This window comes from Strigops habroptila, chromosome 20, assembly GCF_004027225.2.
Source record: "Strigops habroptila isolate Jane chromosome 20, bStrHab1.2.pri, whole genome shotgun sequence".
Classification (NCBI taxonomy): domain Eukaryota; kingdom Metazoa; phylum Chordata; class Aves; order Psittaciformes; family Psittacidae; genus Strigops; species Strigops habroptila.
The window spans coordinates 971,399-994,054 of record NC_044296.2 but is presented as its reverse complement, the minus strand read 5'-3'; the positions used below and the strand labels follow the sequence as shown (position 1 = coordinate 994,054).

Here is a 22,656-nt window from a genome sequence, read left to right as displayed (position 1 = left end):
CGAGCCGTGATGTGGTGTCTGCAGCCAGGGGGTGGATTTGGTGTTGCCGGCACCAGATCGTGGGTGCCAGTGCTGGGTATGGTACCCAGCCCAGTGCCCACCACAGAGCCAAATGCAGTGCCCTATGTCCACAGCACCACTGCCCAATGTGCCCTGTGGCCAGGGCACTGCTCCTGCCTACCGCCTAGTGCCGTGTCCCATGCCCAGCATCTAGTGCAGTCCCAATGCCCGGTGCCATGCCCTATGTCCAGTGTAGTGCCCAGTGCAGTCTCGGTGCCCAGTGCCATGCTGCATGCCTGGTGCAGCCACAGTGCCCGGTGCCATGACCCGTGCCCGGTGCAGCTGCGGTGCCCAGTGCCATGCCCCATGCCTGGTGCCATCACGGTGCCCAGTGCCATGCCCCGTGCCCGCTGCAGTCTCGGTGCCCGGTGCCGTGCCCCGTGCCCGGTGCAGCCGCGGTGCCCGGTGCCGTGCCCCGTGCCCGCTGCAGTCTCGGTGCCCAGTGCCATGCCCCGTGCCCGGTGCAGCCGCGGTGCCCGGTGCCGTGCCCCGTGCCCGATGCAGCCGCGGTGCTGGGCCCGATCTGTGCTCCCAACCCTACGCTAGGGGTCGCTGCCGCGCTCTCCCTTAGCGCCGAAAGCCGGTTGGCGCCGGCGCCGCCTCGGCTCCTTCCGGAGCAGTTCGGGCGAGGGGCGTGGTCCCGATCGCGTTCGGCAGCCGGGGAAGGGGCGGGGCCGCCGAGGCTTCGGGCAGGTTCGTCCCTTCCTAGCTCCCCTCGGGTCTTTCCGGGGCGGGTTCGGGCCGTTCCGGCGGCGCTCGGGCCCTTTCCCAGGCTGCCGCTGGGCTGTGAGGCAGGAGCGGGCTGGAGCCGGGCGGCGGCGGCGGATGGGGCCGGCGGAGAGGTGGGACAGGGCCGGGGGCACCGGGGCCGGAGGAGGAGGAGGAGGAGGAGGGAGGGAGGCGGGAGGGGAACCGGAGCGGTCCCCGCGGGGTGCACGGCCCCTCACCGTGAGCCCGCACCTCGCCGGGCCCCGCGGGCTGAGCCTCTGCCCCGTCCCGGGGGGCAGCACCGGGGCTGTTCCCCGCGCCCTCCCGGTGGTGCCGGCGCAGGAGGCCCCGCTGCCAGGGCACTGCCGCCCCCCCGGGCCGTGCCACCGGGGGCTGGGCCTATCCCCCCCGCCGTGCAAGGCCTGTGTCCCTCCGACACCCCCCCCCCGGGCCATCTCCATCCCCAGCGCGGGGACCTCGGTGCCATTCCCCCTGCACCGGGACCCTCCGGGCAGCGCTGCCTGTCAGGGCTGCAGGGATCCAGCCTGGGCTTGTGGCTTGGATGCGGCTTGGTCCCACCATGGTTCTGCCCAGGCTGGGGTCGGGTGGTGCAGGGATGCTCCCCTTCGGCTGGATGTGCTGGAATCCAGCCTTGGGTGGCGGTGGCTTTGCTGTCTCTAGGCACAATTGCCCCCAAACCCTGGCTGTAGGATGGTGGCCACCTTTTTGCAGTGAGGTGTGTGTGTGCTGTGTTTCTTGTGATCCTGTGGATGTTTCTGAGCCCCTGAGCCCTGAACCTGAAGAGGAAGGTTCCCGTGGTCACATACCTCCCAAACTGAGGTGTTTCCAATGGGAAATAAAACCGGGAACCTGTCTAGAATGAGCTGTGCAAGAGCTGGAGTGGCACCAGCATTGTGCCTTCGGGTACCCAAGCCCAGCGCGGCACAGGAATGGCCGCGTCTCCTCCCCATTCATGCACGGCTTTTATTTCCTGAGCAGCTCTTCGAGCCACTGGGGAACTGGCCCTGTGACTTTCTCTGTGAGAGCAGAGAATGGAGACAGCTGAGTAAATATAGCCTAAATCACTGCTTTCCTGGCCATTCCCCCACCCTTCCCTAACATGCGAAGAGCTGGTGTGTCCCCGAGGCTGGGTTGGCCACTGCTGGAGTCATCGACTCTTCCATGATGTGGGAAAGTCCAAGCCATGGTTTGGTTTCTTTGGTGACTCTCTTCTCTGACATGGGCAGATCATGCTTCAGTCCGTGCGGTTCGCAGCGAGGCTTTGGTGCTCCTTTGCTGCCCCAAAGCCCTCGGTTTTTAGCTCGCTAGAACAAGGTTTTAAGCACACAGCAAAACCCTTTCTGCCCGCAGTTGGGTCTCGCTGGACAAAAGCTCTGGGTTGGAAGAGAAACCACAGCTCAGCTGGAATGTGGCGAGGAGCAGAGTGGTTTCTGGAACCAGTTTGGAGCCGTGTCAGAGCGCCGGAGGTTCGCTCCCGAGTGCTGGGCTGTGTTTACAATGAAAAAAGAGTATTTATAATATCGAGGGCTCTTTTAATTCCTCTGGGAATATCTGGAGCCACAGCTTGGAGCTAAAGGAACTGAGTAATGGAAGAGAAAAAGCAAGCAGGGACAGGGACAGTGGATTTCTCATGTTGGAAGGTCTTGCCTCTCTCGACTAGTACCCGAATAATGCTGACCTGCTAATGTGGGTGCTCCTCACCTTGTAGGTTACTTCATGGGATTGCTGCGTTGTGCAGAGCTGCTAATAAATCATCGTCTGAATTCCAAATACCCTGGGGAGGGTGATTTTGAGCAGATAACTTAGCAAGAGCACTTGGGGTTTTATTTTTTCTTACATGTCCTCAGCTTTTTTAGAACTGGAATTTTTGAGGGGAGTGGCCAAAATAACAGCTTCTGGGTCTATTTCTGGCAGAAGTCCCCAAACCCAGCCCCGTGAATGCTCTTAAAATGGCAGGAGTGTGTTCTTGCTGCTTGGGTGCTGGTGGAAAGGGAGCCTGCAGTCAAGTGATGGTGTTGGTGTGCTGGTCCTTTTCACCCTCGGTAAATGGGAGGAGATGTAAAAGGTTCTTGCAGGGAGGAGGAGGAAGTTTGAGGTGGGGAGCACAAGACAAGCTTCAACTGAAGCAAGACAATCTGATGTCAGGAGGAGCCTCTGGACGGTAGGAGAAGTCTTGGAGCAGGTCTGCAGAGAGCCTGAGGTGCTCTCGGACTGTCCAGCCTTGGAGGAGGAGGTTGCTGAGACCTCTCTGCTCCGTGTCCCTGGCAAAGGGCTGCTGGTGGCCATGGGCAGGACACTGCTGTGCCTCAGGCTCTGCTGCCAGATCCATGAGAAGCATTTCTTGGCCAGAAAAGAGGTGAAAAAGGGGACAATGGCCTCGGCTGCCCCGTGCCTCTGCTGCGGTGCACTCTCAGGAGAGCAGCCCTGGCAGCGGTTGTCACCATAGGGCACCGCATGGCAGGCGGGCCCGTGTCCATGTTTGTTCCCATCCCTAGTTGCATACATCCTATTTTCTGGTTTTCTTCAAGGCAAAAGCTTTGTTCTCGCTGCTTGCAGCCCGTTACCGTGGAGGGTTTTGCAGTTCAAAACTTGCTTTGGGTTTTCTTGTTTTGCTTACTAAGGATGTGCTGTAGCTTGGAAAGGTTTGAGCTGGGTACGTTGTTGTAAGCATATTTTTCCTTTAAAGACTCATACGCATTCTTTTGCCTCACTGGAGGGAAAGTAACACTCGGCATCGCTTCGAGTCAAGCTGCCCTTTGAACTGCATTTGGAACCGGGTTTAAAAGCCCAGGAACCACATTTAAAACGTTAAGATGCTTTTATTTATGTGCTGGGCACACACAAAAAGACTTGTAATGCGTTTTTTGTTTCAAACCCATGTATCCCAACAAAGACAGTATTGACAGCGGGGAATGAATCGAGGGCTTGTTTCTGGGCGCTGACATAGATTTACCAAAGGTATGTGCTTGTCTGATGCACGGGATCGCCAGAGCAGCCGAAGCAAGTGCTCGGCGGCGCAGACACACGAGGCTCCTCTCCGAGAGCTCAGCGAACCTGGAGCTGGGCCCAGCTGGAATCTTTTGGCAGGCTCGGAGGTGTGCTTCCAGCCGACAGGCTCGAGCGTGTCCCAGCCTCTCGGCGCTGCCTTCTCTCCAAAGAGCTGTTTCAGGGCTTTGCGAAGCCTCCCTGGAGAGGACGGTGCCAGTATGAGCCGTGTGGATTTGGGTTTCCTGGGGGGTTCCTCACCTGCGTTCACAGGCACTCGATCCCCACAGGAGGAAGGCACGTGAGGCTGCTCCAGGATCAGGCTGGCTCAAAGTTATCTGTGCCCGGTGACCCCCTGGGATGTGAAGAGCGCGGTGGCACAGAGCTGCAGCTCTGCGTTCCTGCCGCAGAGAAGAAGGTTGGAAGGATTCTTCCCTGTGAGGGTGCTGAGGCGCTGGCACAGGGTGCCCAGAGAAGCTGTGGCTGCCCCATCCCTGGCAGTGTTCAAGGCCAGGTTGGACACAGGGGCTTGGAGCAACCTGCTCTAGTGGACGGTGTCCCTGCCCGTGGCAGGGGGTTGGAGCTGGATGAGCTTTAAGGTCCTTTCCAACCCAGACCATTCCCTTATTCTATGAGTTGATGGAGCCACATGGTGCGGCACAAGGTGCAGGAACCTGCTCTTTGGAGAGACTTGGTGCTCCAGAGCAACTTCCCAGCCCTCCACACAGATCTGCTTTGAAAAGCTACTGAACGAGTTTGCCGGGGCTGAACGTTTTGTCCTTCCAGGCTCTTCAGCTGCACTGGCTTGTCTGAGGCGCCTGCAGTCGGGGCTGGGATCCACGGCTGGAATTTGGGGAGGTGCCTGTCAGGGAGCACTGACCCCACGGGCTTTGGGCTCTGCTGCCTCTGGGTGCATTACGGGGTGCGGGAGGAGCGGGAGCTGCCGGAATCATTCCCAGCAGGCAGCAGCCACTCGGGCCCTTGGCAGTCAGACAGTGCCCCTGGCGCTGCCGGCTCGGCTCTGTTGGACCTTGACAAGCAGCGCTCAGATGGGCAAGGGGCAGGCAGTCAGCCTGGTCATAAATCTCTCTTTATGCTCTGGATCATGAAGTAATATTTTCCTGGCTGGGAAAATTGGATCGGGGGAATGTGGGCTCTGCAGCGAGTTCTCCGCGGCCGCCAGCCCGGAATGGTGGGAGCTTGCCTGGTGCAGGGATGTGCTGCTTCTCCTGCAAACACCAGGAACCTCCCCAGAGCCTCTCCAGGAGTTCTGCAAGGCTGGTGCTGCTCCAGAGCAGCTCTCCAGCAACCGGGATCAGGCTCAGTCCTGTTCCCCATCCGCCAGAGCCTGGCCACGAGTGTCTTACCTCCCCGAGGGCAGCGCCTGCTCATTCATGGCACAGCCAGCCCAGCTGGGACACTTGCCCAAGTGCAAGCAACCAGCGCAGGCCCTGGCTGCTGCACAGGTTTCATGTGCCACGGCTTCTTTGTGCCTTTCTTCTTTGGCAAGGGAAGGAACCCGCAGCGTGGTGCTGGGCTGCAGAGCCTGGCTGTGGGGACATGAAGCTGGCTCCTCTCAGGGGGCTCGCACCGGTCTCAGGCTCGTGCAGGAGGGGGGTTTGTAGCTGCTGTGAACTGGAACATGTTGCTGGGTTATAACCAAGAAGGGTTATTTTGAAGTACTGCGGATTACCAACGTTGGTGCATCTCGCCGAGTCCAGCCAGCGGTCACAGCAGCCCTGGCTCTGTGCCGTGCTTGGTTGTGCATTAATCCCGCTGGGAAGGGTGTCCCGGCTCGCTTTGCCTTCTCACCTCCCTGCATAGAGGCTCTTGAGCCCTGAGGAGCACCTTCCTTCTCACTAACAGCTTTCAGAGACTCGAGTTTGAGCTGGGTTTGGTGGCTTCTGGGCCAAAACAGCTCCAAGCCATTACCAGGACCTGCAGTGTTTGGGTGTCCCTGAGCAGGCTGGTCCCTGGCTGCCCCAGTTCCTTGTCGGTCCCGTCCTGGGCTGCATGCCATCCTATGGGAACCGGAATGCTGGGATTTGCCTGGGGGAGGTGGAAAACTGGCCTGTGCGGCCGGGAGGGGATGGGAAGAAGAGGACGTGCCTGGCTGCTGGGAATGCCCCAGCTCACACGTCTCTTCCACAACATGTCAGAACCCAGGTTTCTTCTTTTTGGAGGATTTCTGGGCAGGGCAGGCAGCAGATTCTTCCATTTCTGAATAGCTGAAAGGCAGATGAGCAGCTCTAAGCAGGCTTGAAGGCTTCTCAAGATGATTTTAAGGCCATCTCTGCGGAAGGAACCCGTGCCTGCACTTGATGCTGCTGCTTTGCTCAGAGCAAAGCTTTGAAGTGCTGCTCTGTGGGAATGGCAAAGCTTGGTTAAGCTACATTTGTGGGCAGCTACCTTCAGAAGAACGCCTTGGGGGGGATTGCATGGGGAGATGTAAAGGTGAACTGTGAAATTGAATCGATTGAACAAGGCGAGGTTAAATCAGTTTGGTTGGCTGCTGTTCAGAGCCTCCCAACGGGTGGTTGCAGGGTGGCTCTTTTCTGTATGCAAGTTCCTGCATAAAGGCTGTTTTGTCCCACTTGCTGTCTTCATGTTTGCATAAGTGCTACGAGGAGGGTAAGCTGAAGAAGCAGGAGTGAACCTCCTTAAGATGCAGAGCTGGTGCCTGGCTGTAGCAGAGAGGAGGTGGCATTCCTGCTTGCAGCCGCTGGCTCCTCTCTTGCTTTGGGGAGTGTAAACTGGTAGTAGCATGTCCCGGTTGGATCCAGGGCTCAAACATCAGCTGGTAGGTAGGAAAGAAACGAGTCCTGCCTCTCTCAGGTGCTCAGATGAACCCCCCCATTGGAATGTTGGTGTCTCAGGAGGGTGAGGGCTGCCTGGCTTTGCAGTGACAAGTCTTCTTCTCTTTGCAGGCCCTGGGAAGGCAGACGGAGCACCCTACGCTGTTCTGGGCTGGAAGTCCACTGTCCTTTTGCCCCCTGGACTCCAAGAAACCTGCTTCTTTTTTGGTGAAGCAGACCCTGACCTCCTGTTTCTTTGCTGCATGCCCGCTCGCGAGTGCTGGATTATGTTTGTCTCCTTCTCCCTTTGCTCCATCATTTGGCTGAATCGTGGTTTCAAACTAAGGAAAAGGGGCTGCACTTAAGCACACCGGGACACCCGGACCACGCTCCTGGGGTGCTGGTTCATGCAGAGACATTCAGAGTGCTGATGGGGGAGACCTGCCTTTGAAGTCCCTCCTCTCCCACCCGAAACGTGCTGCCTCAGCATCCGGAGCCCTTCTCCCCGCAGCAGAGAGAATGGGCAGCACCGATGGCTTCCAGTACCGTGCGCTCTACCCCTACCGCAAGGAGCGTGAGGAGGACATTGATCTGCTGCCTGGGGACATCCTGGTGGTGAGCAAGGGGGCCCTGCAAGCCTTGGGCTTCAAAGACGGCGATGAGCAGACCCCCAACCAGATCGGATGGATCCTGGGTGTCAACGAGCGGACCAAGCAGAAGGGCGACTTCCCGGGCACGTACGTGGAGTACGTGGGGCCGGTGAAGATCTCGGTGCCCTCTCACCGGCCCCGAGTGCAGAGGCCTCTGCCCGCCACGCCGGGTGCCGGCGGCTGCCGCCTCCCAGAAGCTCTGGAGCAAGGTAAGCCCTGCTTTGTGCTCCAACCCTGCTCCGCTCCCGGCGTGTAGTGGCTGAGGGGCTGTGCGAGGCTTTGCTGGGCAGCACTGGCTTCATCGCCCCATCGTGTTGTCTGGGGTTGTGGTTTAACCCCAGCCGGCAGCTAAGTGCCGCGGAGCCGCTCGCTCCTTCCCTGATCCCACTGGGATGGGGAGGAGAATTGGGGAGGAAAAAAGGTGAAACCCGTGGGTTGAGAGAACAACAGTTTAATAATCGAAATCAAGTCGAATGTAATAATAATGGAAAGGGAGATAACAAAAAGAGAGGGATAACTCAAGGAAAACAAGTGATGCGCAGTACAATTGCTGAGCACCCTACTGACAGATGGCCAGTCTGTCCCCAAGCCCCTTCCAACCAACTCCCCCCCAGTTTCTATACTGGGCATACTGGTTATGGAATAGCCCTTTGGCTAGTTCAGGTGAGCTGTCCTGGCTGTGCTTCCTCCCAGCTTCTTGTGCCCCTCCTCACCAGCAGAGCATGAGAACCTGAAAAGTCCTTGACTTAGGATAAGCACAACTTAACAACTAAAATATCACCATTATTCTCAGACTAAAGCCAAAGCACAGCACTGCACCAGCTACCAGGAAGAGAATTAACTCTACCCCAGGTGAAACCAGGACAGGGCTCACATTCAGACCTGGCCAAGAGAAAAGCACATTGTTCCTGCAGCTTCTCAAGCTGCTCAGCAGAACTTCCTGGGTTGAGCCTTGTCCCACTCCTGCCTCTCCAAGATCCTTCTCCCTCTCTGGCGTGCAACTAGCCAGGATCCCTGTGGCCCTTGGTCCCTCTCCCTGCTCTGCTGAGGGTTTTACCCCTCTCCTTCTCTTTAGGAATAAGCCCTGACCTCTCCCAGCCACCTCCCAGCACCATCGCTCTCTGCCAAGAGCCACTCAGCCCTGCTGAGACACACAATTACTTGTCTCTGGGCAAGAGGAGAAAAGTCAGGCTCTAAAAGAGTCCTTCCGAGAACAGGAGCGAAGTGCTTGTCTGCCTGGCACCCATCCCTCCCTGAGGATCCGGAGCTCTCCCTGGGGCCCGGCAGCCACCCTTAGGCAGGACATGGGCCATCCTGCACCTGCTTCCCAGCCGGCACTGGGCTTGGCATGGACCTGGTCCGGGAGCTGGGAATGCTGCCATGCGCCGGCGCTGCCTGTGGAGCTGCGGCAGGCCCTGTGGCAGGGGCTCAGCAGCCCCCCTGTGCTCTGAGGTGGCACAAAGGGGTCACAGCCACACTTTGCCTTCCCGTGCCTTGTGCTGATGCACTCAGGAGGAGTAGGGACAGCAGGAGCTGGGGCGCATCCGAGCACACTCCCCGTCCTCTGTCCGAAAGCCATGGCTGTCCCATCAGCTGTGGGAGACACCTCTTGGGGTCTTAAGGAACGGAAAGAAGCCCCCGTGTCAGAAAGCAGGGTGGTGGGGCTGGTGCAGTGCCCCACAGCTGCCTCCCATGCTCCTGTTCCCGGAGCCAGAGGGCTGGAAACGTCTCTGCAGGGTGGGAATGTGGTCGGGCTGTGCCTTTGGGTTGGCAGCGAGAGCTGCTGACCTGAGTCACCCCGTAGAAAGCAGCTCTTGGGAGCCTGGGACACGCTCTGCAGAGGATGTGTCGGCCTTGTCTGCATCCAGCCCTGTGCTCCCTCGGGGGCTGGATTTGAGCCTTTGTGGACTTGCTCTCCTCCTCTTGTTCTCAAGCAGGGCTTGGCGGAGGTGTGTCTGGGTGGTCAGAGGTGCTGCCCTGTGCAGGGATGTGGGAGAAGATACGTTCCAACGCTCCTGACACACAGAAAAGGTGCAGTTAGGAAAGAAACCCAAAGTCAGCCAGTCTGCATCCTGCCTGGGGATGGAGCAGGGTGAGGGTCAGGTATGAGGGCACACAAGGTGGGTGCCAGCCCCGTCCCCTGTGTTCACATCCCCCCAAGCAGCCTCTATTTTGGGCACAGCAGGGACCTGCACAATGGCAATTCAAACACCCTATTTTACAACGCAGCCTGCTGAGCTGCTGATGGGGAGAGGCATTTTTGCAACTGAGAAACTGTATTTGAGCCAAACCCGTGTTATTTCCTTGTGGTCTGCACTTTGGGAGGTGCAGAGATGTCTTCTGGCTGCCCCACAAAGCTCAGAGCTGATGGGGTTTCTGCCCCCTTCCCCTCATCCTCCCCTGGCTACAGGAATCCCTTAGCCCCCGGTGTCACACGTGGAGCAGGGCCGGTGCCACCTCTGTCCCGCAGCCTGGGCGCAGGCCTGGCACCGCAGAGCAACGAGCCCCAGCGTGTTCCAGCAGTGGATTTACGAGCTGCTGGTGTTTGCCTTCCAGAAGGAGAAGGCGAGCGGAACATGCGGCTCGGTGCTATTTCCGCAGCTGCCCCGGCCCTGCTCTGAGCTGCCTTGTGCAGGGCAGCCCGGCCCCGGGGCCCCGCGGGCTCGGGAGCTGCTGCTGGCTCCTGCTGAGCCAAACAGGCAAGCTGCTGCCTGCTGAAGCAGCACATTCCCGGCCGGGCCACGTGGGCAGCACCACTATTTACTCTCCCTTCAGCCCTTCCCAAGGGTCAGGCTCGGAGCTGCCAGCCTGGCAGCTTGCCTGCATCGTCCCCGCTCCGACCAGCACCACGCTGGGCCCCTTTCCATTCCCTCTCCCATTGGGAATTAACCAACCCCCCCCCCCCCAGCAGCACAGGCTCATACAGAACTGGGTGCTCCCCTTTCTGTGGCTGCTTTGTCTCCCCGTGAAGCTGGGGGTGCAGGAGGCTCAGTCCATTGTGGAGTTTCAGCTTGTTGTGCTTCATGCTAAGACCACACCGGGCGAGTTCAGGTCAGCTCCATGACAACAGAGCTGTGTTTCGCAATGGGGAGCAGCCTTTTGGCTCTACATCCCCAGAGCGGGTGTCTGCACCGACCGTGGGCTTCTCCCAGGGTCCCCAAGGAGCCTCCCGCACCGGCTGGTGCTCAGCTGGATGCAAGACAGGGCCTGGCACGGCTCGTCCGCCGGCAAGGATCCCACTGGCAGCTGCCTGGCCGGGCCTGCGTGCTCCTGCCCCGGCATGCAGCACCCTCCAGCACTGGGGAAAGGGGGTGCCCAGAGCTGGCAGCTTCAGATCTTCTGGAAGTGACAGCAAAATGCCACCCGATGCAGGGCTGTAGATCCTTCCTCCGGGAATAGAGGAACCCCAGTGCCATGCTGTGTCCTGTAACAGCTTGCGGGAGGCTGTGGGCTCCCGGAGGGAGGGAGGCAGAGGGCTGGTTTCCGTGTTAAACGAGCAATCAAGGGCAGGAATTTGCTGACATGGAGTTCTGTCTGAATCGCTGGATTAAGCGCAGCTCACCACCAGGAGCGAGCTCCCTGGCCCTGCTCCTCTGCCAGCCCTGTGCTGGGCACTGAACCCAGCCTGAGCTCTGCTGACCCCTGTGCTGCCTGGCCCCAGGGAGACAGGCTCTGCCTCCTGTGCTCTGCAGGAGCAGTGGGGATCCCCTGTGCACACCCTGTTAGGGGCTTGGAGCAAGGCTGGGCTCGTTCCGAGCCAGCTCACAGATTCCCCCAGCCCCTGCGCAGTGTTTGCATGGGCCGCAGCCTTGCAGCAGGGGCCACGACTTTCCTCACTCTTGGATTCTGCTCTTAAGAGTGCGTTGGTCGTGCCCTGGCTCGGCTCGGCTGGGGGCTGAGCTGAGGCTGACCCTTCTCTCCCTCCTTCCCTCCCTCTCCCCCAGGGTCTCCTCTCCTGGAATTGCAGGAGCAGTTCAGCCCTCCCGAGCTTGCACCCCCGCTGCTGGTGAAGCTGGTGGAAGCTATTGAGAAGAAAGGTAAGGGGGGATGTTGAGCACTGCGGGGCTGATACCCCTGAAGCCCCACAGAGAGGCCAGAGGAGGAGGCACTTGTCTTTAAAAGCTCCATGGGACATGCAGGACTCAAGCCTGCTCCTTGCTGGCTTGAGCTGCTGTTCCCCAGCGCCGGGCTTGACCCCGCTGCCCCATCCTGCAGAGGGGTGTGGGTGCTGGGTCTGCAGGCAGGACACCTACATGCCCTCATGGGTGCTGGCGTTTAGGAATCACTTCCAGCCTGCAGCTATGCCACGGGGGAGAAACGAGGCCACTGAACCGGGGGGGAGGTCCTGGGGGCTGCTTGGACGCCCTCCAGGCCTGGTTTAGCTGTCGCCCTGCCGGGCTGGCCGCGCCGCGGTGCGTGTGCTGGCAGCTGAGCGCCGTGTCCCCGCTTCCGCAGGGATAGACAGCGAGATGCTGTACAGGACATCTGGCTCCGAGCTGAGGCAAGCGCTGAGAACCGGTAAGAACCAGCTCCGCGCGGGGAGGAGGCGAATCCGCTCAGATGGAGGAGATTAGTGGCTGTGACAGCGCCAGCAGTAATGCAATCCAGGCCAGGCAGTTCCTGACTCCCAGCACGCTGCCTGGGGGGCTGGGCCGGCCCCACACATCCCCAGCTCGAGTGGAAGGGCTGGGAGAAAGGGGGGGGATTCCTGGAGCAAAGGGCCGTGGTGCTGGCGCAGAGACTCGGGGGCCAAGCGAACCCCTGTGCTTGTGTCCTGCTCCCTTCGGGCGCCCTGCTCTGGGGTGCTCTGTGGATGGGCCGGTGGCGGCTGCTCGCGCTCTGGCACAGCACTAATAAGCAGGGGAGGATCTTTGAGCTCAGTTTGGTGGCTGGAGCCTTGGCTCCGCTGTGCCGGCAGCCGATGTCTGTACCGGGGAGCCTCCGGAGCTGTCTGCCGCTTGGCTGAGCTTGGGCCTCATCCAGCACTGTACTGGCTTGTCCCCTTCCACAGATGTTGTTGCAAAGCCCAACTATGTGGTGCTGGCAGTTCAGGCTGCGCTGCTTTTGGGACAGGCTTTATTGCCATCCCGACAGCCTTGTGTTTATGGGATGGCGCTGTTTGAGGGAGATGTTTTCCTCACTGGGTTCAGTGTAGGGCTGCTCAGGCTGTGCTTGTCTCTACCAGCAGCAGGGAACAAAGCTCTCATCCGAGTGCTGCATGCCCAGGATTCCTGTGGCAGGGCTGAGGGCAAAGAGGGTGGGCATCCAAAATGAGCTCTACCCCATCCTGGGGGGGGGGAGGGGGGGGGGAACCTGTCTGGGTTCCCAGAGCCAGGTTGTTTTTGGGGTGCAGGTATCACTTCCAAGCGTCCTTATCCTGTTTGGCTGCCCAAGGGCTGCCTGTGGCTGCCGTGTCCTGGGCTAGCTGGTTGGGTGGTGCGTGATGGTTTCCGGGATAGGTGCCCAGAGCTGCACCCATCACCCTGGGCATTCTGTGCCCTGGCAGATTGGACCCTGGGTGACCTGGAGCCCTTTGACGTGCACTCCCTGTGCGAGGCGCTGCGAGGCTACCTGCAGGACCTGCCCTCCCCCGTGGTGCCGGTGGCCGTGCACGGAGACATCCTGCGTATCCTGCAGGGTAAGGGCCTCCCCTGGCTGTGCTTGGGAACGGGTGCCTGTGGAGGATGGATGCGTTCGGGGTATTAAAACAAGTCCTGTCCCTGCGGGCTCTGGCACGTGGCCCCTGTTGCTGACGGCGCTCCCACGCCACTGCAGCTGGAGCATGGAGCGGTGCTGGCCGTCCCAGCTCTTCCATCGGGTCTGCTTCTCTTCCCCAGAGATACCCCAGCCGGAGAATTGCCGGAAGCAGCTGCTGCTGGCCCTGGAGTCGCCTGCGGTCCCGCTCCAGAACACGCTCACCCTGCAGTTCCTGCTCCGGCATCTGGGGAAGGTATCGCAGCAGGCCGAGAGCAACAGCCTCCACCCTCGGGCCCTGGGAGAGATCTTCGGCCCCCTTCTCCTCCGGCTGCCTGGCGCCAGGTATGTGAGGCTTTCGGATTCCAGCCGTGTACCAAGCATCAACCTCTGTGCCTGCCAGCACGAGGAGTCCAGCCTGTAAGAGCAGGTCTGCCCGCAGCCCCTGCCTCGCTGCACGTGGGATTAGGCTGCTGGCAGCACACAGAGGTGGGACTCCAAGCCAGGGCAGAGCCTTGCTTCTGTGTCAGCCTGGGATCTGGCAGCTGGGATGAACCGGCTGCCCCTTTGCCCAAGGAGCACGGGACCAGTGCCAGGTTTCCCCCCCCAGAACTGCTGTTCTTACTTGGCTCCTCTCTCCCCGCAGCCCAGAGCTGAGCCCTGACTTCTCCGTGCTGTTTTTGGAGATGCTTCTGCAGACGAAGGAGTTGGAGCCGGAACAGTTGCCTCCAGGTACTGAGATGACCCTTCCTTGGGGCCTAAGGCGCTGGGGTTTGTGCTCTGGGGGTGTGGAGTCTCTGCCCCCATGAGGGGGTTGCTGAGGGCATTTCTGTAGCCCAGCTGTGCCCGGAGCCCGCCTCGAGGTGTTCATCTGCTGCTGTAGATGTGCCTGGAGCAGCTCCCAGCAGTGTGGTGGCCAAGGGGGCTTCCCAAAATAGTCACTGCGGGGAGGAGGACTCAGTGCTCCGAGGGATTGCCTGTGGGGAGCTGGAACGTGGGCTCACCCTGCTTCAATCCTTCTTCTCTTACAGCCTTGCCTCCAAAACCCCCTAAGCCCAAGCCCAGCGCAGCCAGCTTGGCCAACGGGAACAGCATGTCCTTGCAGGACGCCGAGTGGTACTGGGGTGACATTTCACGGTAAGGAGACGGCTGGCAGCCCACATCCTGGGTGCCCTGTCCCATCGAGTTCCCTAGGGGAGCTCTGGTGGCATCTCACAGGCCATAACAATCACGTTCCATGCAGGGAGGAGGTGAACGAGAAGCTACGGGACACGCCGGATGGTACCTTCTTGGTGCGTGATGCCTCCAGCAAGATCCAGGGGGAATACACCCTCACGCTCAGGTAGGGCGCTGGGGTCCCCCGAGAGCCTCCCTTGCTCTAGGGTGTCCCTGTGCTTGGATGACAAGATGTCAGGCTGTAACGTGGTGGTAAGTGTCCTCTCCTCTCCCTTCACCCCAGGAAGGGAGGCAATAACAAGCTGATCAAGATCTTTCACCGGGAAGGGAAGTACGGCTTCTCGGAGCCCCTCACCTTCGGCTCGGTGGTGGAGCTCATCACCCATTACCGGCATGAGTCACTCGCCCAGTACAATGCCAAGCTGGACACCAGGCTGCTCTACCCCATCTCCAAGTACCAGCAGGTGAGGCTTGTGCTGTGCTGGCCACGGGCATTTGCTCATCCATCCCCAGTCCGTTGGTAGATGACAATGTCCCACCTCCTCCCCACGCTGGGACGTTACTTTGTGGGGTGACAGCCTGCAGGACTGGTGGGATTTTGTGGGGCCAGCTGCCTCACAAAGGGGCTGCTGTAGGGCAGGAGCAGGCCCTGACAGAGGCTCTGTGTATGGCAGGACCAAGTGGTGAAGGAGGACAGTGTGGAAGCCGTCGGGGAGCAGCTGAAGGTCTATCACCAGCAGTACCAGGACAAGAGCTGGGAGTACGACCTGCTGTATGAGGAGTACACGCGCACGTCCCAGGTACACAGGCGCTGCCTTCCCCGTGGGCTGCCCTCACGTCTGATGGCCCCCGCTGTGCACAGAGGGGAGCAGAGGTTGGGCATCCACTGCCTCACTTGTCTGCTGCTGGGCTTGAGGGGACACCCCAGAGAATGGGCATTGAAGAGGGAGATATTTTGGCTGCAGCGAGGAAAGTGCTGCTTTGGGGAGGGTGAAAGAGAGGATGCGAATGGGCAGAACCTGCCCAAGGGCTCGCCTGTCCTCAGCTCTCCCCTCCCTTTCTCCTCAGGAGCTGCAGATGAAGAGGACTGCAATCGAGGCCTTCAACGAGACAATCAAGATCTTTGAGGAGCAGTGTCAGACGCAGGAGAAGTGCAGCAAGGAGTACATCGAGCGCTTCCGGAGGGAGGGCAATGAGAAGGAGGTGCAACGGTGAGGACAGGGGGTGCTGGGGAAGAGCTCTGGAGGGCTGGAAGGCTCATCCTGGCCCAGCACAGAGCCGAGGCACGCACAACCCTTGTCTCTCCAGCAGCATGCTGTGTGCCGGAGCTGGCAGGCTGCCTCCTCCGCCTCCCCCAGCCTGGCTCCCAGCCTAAACCCCAACCTCTTTCTCCCAGGATCCTCATGAACTCGGAGAAACTCAAGTCTCGCATCACAGAAATCCATGACAGCAAGATGAAGCTGGAGCAGGACCTGAAGAAACAAGCCTCGGAGAACCGGGAGATCGACAAGCGCATGAACAGCCTCAAGCCAGACCTCATGCAGCTGCGCAAACTGCGGGACCAGTATTTGGTGTAGGTAGTTCCTGCCCCCGTGGAGGGCTGCGAGCGGGGCCCTGCTGCCCCCCGCAGCCATCCAGCTGCCTCCTTGAGGGCTTTGGGGCTCGTCAGACCAGCTTGTGGGCTGCTGGGTGCAGGATTGAAGCCTGCAGGGTGCAGCCGCGGGCACGGCTGCTGCCCTCTGGTGCTGGCTGCTCCGGTGGTGTCTGGCCTGGGCACGCTGAGCTCTGCCTCTCCCTCCCCAGGTGGCTGACGCAGAAGGGTGCCCGGCAGAAGAAGATCAACGAGTGGCTGGGTATCAAGAACGAGACGGAGGAGTGAGTGTCCCTGCGTGTGTTGCGGTGGGATCACCAACCCTGGAAGTGTTCAGAGAACGTGTAGATGAGGCCCTCGGTGACATGGTTTAGTGGTGGGTTTGGCAGTACCAGGGTAAAGGTTGGACTTGATGATCTCAAAGGTCTTTTCCAACCTGGTTGATCCTATGATTTCCCTGTGGGGAGGCTGCAGGAGCACAGGCTGTGCAGCCGGTTCTGCCTGTGCCGAGGCCGTGGGCAAATCCCATCTCCCTGCCTGGGAACTGAGAACACCTTCCCTGCTGGAAGGGGTGCTGGCATCTAGCAGTGGGAGGGGAGATATGGGGGCCACATGCCCAAACTGAGGGGGTCTGACTCTCCCTGTGCTCAATTGCAGCCAGTACTCCATGATGGATGATGAGGAGGAGCTGCCCCACCACGAGGAACGAACGTGGTACGTGGGGAAGATCAACCGCTTGCAGGCAGAGGAGATGCTTTGTGGCAAGCGGGACGGCACCTTCCTGATCCGTGAGAGCAGCCAGAAGGGATGCTACGCCTGCTCCGTGGTGTGAGTATCTCCTTGCAGATGTGCTGGGATGAGGCTGGCATGGGCTCTGCTCCCGCATTCCAACTGGACAGATGCTGGAGCTGGTGGAAGCATCAGCTGGGCTTCCGATGTGTCCCATCTGCCTCAGCTCCTCCTGCCAGGGCCAGAGGTATCTTTGGGCTGCTCTGGTGATGCCTGCTTGTGCTCTGCTATCCCTGTCCCACTGCTGACCCATGTCCTTTATGTCCCTGGCAGGGTGGACGGTGACACCAAACACTGTGTGATCTACAAAACAGCGACAGGCTACGGGTTCGCTGAACCCTACAACCTCTACGCCTCCCTCAAGGACCTGGTCTTGCACTACAAGCACACGTCCCTGGTGCAGCACAATGACTCCCTGAATGTCACGCTGGCTCACCCTGTCCTTTCCCAGCCACCAGCCAGATGAGCAGCCCATGCACAACATTACAGCTGCCTTCAGCTTCTCCCCAGAGCGCTGCTTTCTGGCTCTGGACTCTTTGCACCCTGTATAGTTGAGTCTCTGTGCTCCTGCCCCTCCAGAGCCTCTGAGATGTCTGTGACCGTTCCTGATGTCCCTTTTGGTCAGTAGCTGAAACCCGTGTTGGCTGGTGGGACAGAAAGGCTGGGCTGTTGATTCCCAGTGGACTCCAGCCTCTAGGAAGCAGGATCCAGTCGTGATTGAATTGCTGGGGGTGAGCACAGTCCTCTCTCCTTCCCCAATAAGCAGGTCAGATCCCCTCTTGCTGGCAGGTCGCCCCGCTATGCATCACTGTAGAGGTAGATTCCCAGTCCCGAGGGTCTCCCTGCCGGGATGCTGGAGAAGGCAGAGGAGGAGGCTCCGCTGAGCATGTGCATCCTCCACTCTCCCTTCCCTTGGTGACTTGCGGGCTGTGGCGGTGTCTGGTACGAGAGGTGCTGCTCTTCCATGCAAAGACTCATTTAGAAAGGAGAAACCGTGTCCTCTGGGGGGGCTTCTCAGCAGAGGTTTCCGCTCCATGCCGTGCCCCACCTCACCGTCTTGTTCCCTAATTCCATAATCGCCTCTTGAGCGTTGCTGTCTGGGGAGGGAGGATCCAGTTAGCGATGAATCTCTCGCCTTAGTTGTGCCAACTAAGCTGTGAAACCCGTGTTGGTACCGTGTGTTTTCCCCGGCAGAATCTCTGGATGCACAGCTCCTTGTTCCCGGCTGGCTTGGGTGAACCTCTTGCAAGAGTAACCCCTTGAAGCTCACTGTAGCTCTGTAAATACGGTTCCTTTTGTAATCAGCTGCTTTCCTAGTGCTGGTGGTTGCCGAACTCCCACTACTCAGCCCAGGCTGCTGCAGACCCGGGTCCTGCCAGCTTGAAGCAGGAGGGGGCCGGAGGCCGACGCACACTATGAGCCCATTGCGAAATGAAGGACCTCTCTGCTGCAGGAGGACGGTATCTGCTGGGCCGAGGGCCTTGGCACCTAGAAATGTATGTGCACGATGTGGAACTCTGTATGCAAAGCACTTAGAATCATGAGTACTGTATGGGGGTGAAGGAGCCGGGTGTTGTCGTGCTGCCCCTCGGAGCTGGCTGGTGCAGGCAGGGATTTGTTGTGTCTGAGCTCAAAGGGCTCGAGGGCCACAGAGGTGGCTCTGCTGGACCTGGGCTGAGAGTTGAGGCCACGGTGGCATTTGCTTCGCTGGGTTATCCTGTCTCCCTGGCTTGGAGAAAGCATTAATTGTCCTCTTGTTTTGCCGGAGAGGCTCTTTCCCTTTCGGAGCTGCATCCTCAGCATGGATGCTGTAGGCTTCGCCGCTTGTGTTGCTGTTGGATCTGCGAGGTGCTGCGTGCTCGTGCTCTGCATCCTGTCCTTGCTGTGCCACCTGCATCGGGTACCACGCTGTCCCTCCTCCCCCAGCTCTGCTTGGCTCGCACCTGGGGCCCAGATCCTTTCGGATATGGGGTTGCTGGAGCAAACATCCCATCCCCGTTGCTTGTGGCAGCTTCTATGCTTGGCTGTACAGCCCCCATTCCCTGCATGCCCTCTCCAGGCCCTGGGCTGGGGTTTTGGGTCTGGTTCTTCACTGTTTGGTGCTCTGAGGCCATGGTGCAGCAGTGCTGGCCCTGACCTGTTGCAGCTCAGGGTGTCCAAGTGCCACGGAAGGGGCAGGCGACAGCTCAAGGGAGCTGTGGGGTGCAGAGACCAGATGAGGCCACATGTAGCTTCAGGCATCACTTGGGAAAAGCTGCCAGGGATAACGAAGGGAATAGTTTGTGCTCGGACACGTGAGAGATGAGAACATGTGGGAATGGGGCAGGGAGGCCTGGTACTCATAGCCTCTGGGGGGTGCCATGCCAGCACCCCAAAGCTTCCCACCAGGCTCCCACCCCATTCCTAGCAGTGTATTTCCAGCCTGGGGACTCTGTCCTGGTCCTGCGCTTCCAGCACATCCCTGCTCCACAGGGCAGGCTGCAGGCAGGCAGGAGCCTCCGGATGCTCACCCCACAGGCCCCACAACCTTCTGAGCTTGAGGCCAGTCCAGCCAGGAAGGGGTTTGCTCCCGGCTCATTCCAGGACCTGCTGAGCCTCTGGGAGTGTCTCAGCCTCAAGCTGTCACCTCTTGGTGCTCGTCCCGGCTGGGGAAGCTCCAGCTTCTCTCGACACGATCTTTCCTCCTCCTGGCTGAGTTCCTGCTGTTCTCCCCACGCTGTCCCTTCCTGCCAGAGCCTTTTCCTTCCCCAGGAGCTTGGGCAGCTCAGTGGGATCACAGCGGGGGTCACAGTCACCCCTCTGCGCCCTCCAGCACCCATCTCCCCTCCAGGGCTCCACTCGCTCTGTACAAGGAGGAGGACAAAGCCCTTCCCCAGGGCTGCCTTTCCCTCACGGTGCTTGACTTGGCTCCCTGCAGCTCAGCTCTTCCCTGTGTCCCCCCAGGGGGGAACCCCAAGCCCTGAGCTCCCCCCCCAAATAAGCTGGTTGTGATTTGTCCTTCTCTGCTTTGCTGGTGCTGTTGGTGCCGCTGGATGCCGCCGCTCGCGATGCGTTTCCAGGCCCTGGGCTGTGCTTTGCTGCTTGTGACCCTTCCCCCCCCCCCAAACTCTCTGTTGTCCCCCCAACCGAGCTGCTCACCCACATCCCATGGGTGCAACGTGGCCGTTCCTGCTCCCCGGGGCACAGCTCCGGTCTCGTCCCTCTATATCCCAGCTTGGGATGCTCCACACTCCCCGTCACCCCACTGGGGATGCTGGAGGGGGTGTCGTGCTCGGGGGGGACGTGGCGGCTGCATGAGCACACCCGAGGTTTTAGTTCTAGGTATATGCAATAATAACTCGCCACTTCAGCTGCCCGTTACCAGCAGTAGCTCTCTCTCTGCTCTTTCTGTCGATGTTTACTAATGTCAACCCATGATTTGTTACTGTAAGAGGATTTTTTGTACGGTACTTCAAAAAAAACCCCCACAAAACAACCCCCAAAAAACCGAAATAAACAGAAATCATGGAACTGCTGCAGGGAATTCTGTGGGAACAGGAGGCGGGAGGGGACTGGGGCCCAGCTGGGTGCAGGTTGTGCCCCATCCTGGGCCAGGTCGCTGCTCGAGGAGGTGGCAGCAGAGCTCAAAGGGATGAGAAACGAGCGGAAAGGGCGACAAGCACCAAGGGAAGCACAAAGTTCCTCCATACCCGGCGCTAGGAATGAGTCCGGGGAGGAGTTTGGGCAGAGCTGCCAGGCTGGGAGAGCTTCAGGACCTGCACCCAGCTGGGAAATGCCGGTCACGGGCTGCTCGGGCTCATGTTTTCATCGCGGACCCGTCGCAACCTGCCCTGCAGCGGGGCTGGGGCAAAGGGCTGGACCCCAAAGCTGCGGCAGGACCGCGGGGACAAAGGGGGCCGGGGCCGGGCGTCCCGCGTGAGTCAGCGCCGGCGTCACCGGAGGGGCCGGTTGAGCGGGGCAGGAAGTGCGGGCGCAGCCTCGAAACTCCCCGTCGGGACGGATCGGCCGCGGTGTCACCCGCAGCGTGCCCATGGCCCCCGCGGCGCTGCTGCCGCTGCTGGCGCTGCTGGCCCCGGCGCTCGGGGGGGCTTCTCCCGCCTGTGACCATCGCCCTGCGCAGCTCTGGTGCCGCTCGCCGGAGGTCGCCGCCGCCGCCGCCTGCCAGGTCAGAGCCGCCGGTGCCACCCGCAGCACACGGGGCCGTGTCCCACCACAACGGCCCATGTGGGGCTGGGTGAGAGGGGACAGGGCATGTGGGGCCGGCACCGCTGCGGGACCTGCTGCAGGTGCCCTGAGCATCCCTGCGGCATAGGCTGGCAATGCCACAGGGGTGCTCAGAGCCCCTGTGCCGCGCTGGCACCGCAGCGCTCCCCGGCACCCCCCCGGCCCCGACCCTTTGCCGGGCACTTGTGCTTTTACACCATAAAACAGCTTTTCAACTTATTCCCATCCCCGGACGGTGGCACGGCCGCAGCGGTGGGTCTGGCAGCACCCTGCGAGCCCAAGAGGCTGCAGCCACCCCTGGGCGGTGGGTGCTGGGCTCCACTGAATGGGGAAGTTGCTGTGGAAAGCCCCGACAACTGCGTACCAGCAGCACACAATGTCCCGAGGCTGCAGGACTTTCACTTCCCTCCCCACACCCTCATCCCCACTCCTAACCCCCCTCCCAGGACCTTTTCCCCCATCCCTGTGAATGTGGGGAGCGGGGAGCTGCAGCCGAACCCCCCTGCACACCCCAAACCCTTCCTGCACACAGGCCCCGAGCGGCTGCGCCCACCCCACGGCTGCCCCCGTGGAGCTGAGCCTCTTCTATGAGAGCCTGTGCCCGGCGTGCCGCAGGTTCCTGGTGGAGCAGCTCTTCACCGCCTGGCTGCTGCTGCCCGCCGAGGCCCTGAACATCACCTTGGTGCCCTACGGTAATGCCCAGGTAGGAGCCAGCGCGACCTGGTGCCGCGAGGGCTCGTCCCGGTGCTGCCGGCCCCGCTCAGAGCGCTTGGTCCTGCAGGAGAGGAACGACAGCGGGAAGTGGCAATTCCAGTGCCAGCACGGCCCGGAGGAGTGTTTGGGCAACATGATTGAGGTGATGGTGATGGTCTCTGTCCTCGTGGTGTTGGCTTGGGGGTGGGGAGCTGACGGCCCCTCGCTGCCCACCCTGTCATGGAATGAATCATGGAATCCTGGAAAGGTTTGGGTTGGAAGGGACCTTAAAGCTCACCCAGTCCCAACCCCCTGCCACGGGTAGGGACACCTTCCACTAGAGCAGGTTGCTCCAAGCCCCTGTGTCCAACCTGGCCTTGAACACTGCCAGGGATGGGGCAGCCACAGCTTCTCTGGGCACCCTGTGCCAGCGCCTCAGCACCCTCACAGGGAAGAGCTTCTGCCTCAGAGCTCATCTCAGTCTCCCCTCTGGCAGGTTAAAGCCATTCCCCTTGTCCTGTCCCTCCATCCCTTGCCCAAAGCCCCTCTCCCTGTCCCCACAGACCTGCCTGATGCACGAAGCCAAGAACTTCAGCACCTACTTCCCCGTCATCTTCTGCCTCGAGTCGGGCAGCTCCGTCACCAAGACCCTGGGAGCCGTACGTGCCCCCCGCCGCGCCCGCCCGCGGGGCCGCGCCGCTCCCCGCTGACCGCCCCGTCCGTCCCGCAGTGCCTGCAGGTCTACGCGCCGCAGCTGGACGGGGACCGCATCGCCGCCTGCGTGCGGGGGGACACCGGCGCCGCCCTCATGCACCGCAACGCGCAGCTCACGGAGGCGCTCGACCCCCCGCACCAATACGTGCCCTGGGTCGTGGTTAACGGGGTACGGCCGCGGCGGCGGGGCGGGGGGGGACCCGGGGCCCCCGGGGCAGGGGTCCCCGCTGACCGGCCCCGTCTCCGCACACGCAGAAGCACACGGACGAGCTGCAGGCACAGGCCGAGACCTCGCTGCTGGGGCTCATCTGCCGCCTCTACCAGGTGGGGTCCGGTGGGAGCGGGGACCCGTCCCTGTCCCCGTCCGCACCGAGGCTCTACCGGTCACTCTCTGCCAGGGGGAGAAGCCCGAAGCCTGTGGGAGCTCAGGGATACCGGAGGCCCCGCCCCGCTGCCGGCGCTGAGGGACGGTCTGGGAGCACCGGGGAGAGAGCAATAAAAAGGATGGGTTTGGTTAAAAACGAGAGGCTCCGGGTGGTGCGGTGCGGGCAGCGCG

The 22,656-nt window shown here is 60.7% G+C and overlaps 2 protein-coding genes and 1 long non-coding RNA gene across 4 annotated transcripts; 2 read left to right on the top strand and 1 right to left on the bottom strand.

Annotated features, from left to right (window-relative positions):
* The first annotated feature begins 736 nt into the window (after positions 1-736).
* On the top strand, positions 737-19,979 carry PIK3R2 (phosphoinositide-3-kinase regulatory subunit 2). 2 transcript variants are annotated; one of them, XM_030509560.1, is made up of 16 exons: positions 737-753; positions 6,702-7,428; positions 11,164-11,256; positions 11,675-11,737; positions 12,726-12,857; positions 13,057-13,258; positions 13,560-13,645; positions 13,945-14,050; positions 14,157-14,255; positions 14,373-14,553; positions 14,764-14,889; positions 15,158-15,300; positions 15,486-15,662; positions 15,893-15,964; positions 16,338-16,508; positions 16,743-19,979. In XM_030509560.1, the coding sequence occupies exons 2-16, from the start codon at positions 7,089-7,091 to the stop codon at positions 16,933-16,935; spliced, it is 2,184 nt and encodes a 727-aa protein (XP_030365420.1). In that variant the 5' UTR covers positions 737-753; positions 6,702-7,088; the 3' UTR covers positions 16,936-19,979. The 2 variants fall into 2 exon arrangements, with proteins under 2 accessions (XP_030365420.1, XP_030365419.1); XM_030509559.1 differs by lacking the exon at positions 737-753 and adding an exon at positions 783-902.
* On the bottom strand, positions 1,573-20,242 carry LOC115618226. Its single transcript, XR_003994762.1, has 3 exons — positions 20,231-20,242; positions 13,871-13,876; positions 1,573-2,827 (listed from the first exon to the last, which is right to left on the bottom strand). It is a non-coding gene; the product is annotated as an uncharacterized LOC115618226 (long non-coding RNA).
* Positions 16,932-22,621, top strand: IFI30 (IFI30 lysosomal thiol reductase). Its single transcript, XM_030509569.1, has 7 exons — positions 16,932-20,634; positions 21,226-21,396; positions 21,475-21,549; positions 21,950-22,045; positions 22,117-22,269; positions 22,356-22,424; positions 22,499-22,621. Exons 1-7 carry the CDS (start codon positions 20,500-20,502, stop codon positions 22,562-22,564), a joined length of 765 nt encoding a protein of 254 aa, XP_030365429.1. The 5' UTR covers positions 16,932-20,499; the 3' UTR covers positions 22,565-22,621.
* The last annotated feature ends 35 nt before the right edge of the window (positions 22,622-22,656 follow it).

What these genes read in the sequence shown, in the direction of transcription:
- IFI30 (XM_030509569.1), top strand. Translation starts at nt 20,500, where the DNA reads ATGGCCCCCGCGGCGCTGCTGCCGCTGCTGGCGCTGCTGGCCCCGGCG. An exon ending in TGCCCTACGGTAATGCCCAG is followed by an intron (nt 21,397 to 21,474) that starts GTAGGAGCCAGC and finishes TTGGTCCTGCAG; the next exon opens with GAGAGGAACGACAGCGGGAA. An exon ending in GTTTGGGCAACATGATTGAG is followed by an intron (nt 21,550 to 21,949) that starts GTGATGGTGATG and finishes CTGTCCCCACAG; the next exon opens with ACCTGCCTGATGCACGAAGC.
- PIK3R2 (XM_030509560.1), top strand. Translation starts at nt 7,089, where the DNA reads ATGGGCAGCACCGATGGCTTCCAGTACCGTGCGCTCTACCCCTACCGC. An exon ending in CCCAGAAGCTCTGGAGCAAG is followed by an intron (nt 7,429 to 11,163) that starts GTAAGCCCTGCT and finishes CCTCTCCCCCAG; the next exon opens with GGTCTCCTCTCCTGGAATTG. An exon ending in GAATACACCCTCACGCTCAG is followed by an intron (nt 14,256 to 14,372) that starts GTAGGGCGCTGG and finishes CCTTCACCCCAG; the next exon opens with GAAGGGAGGCAATAACAAGC.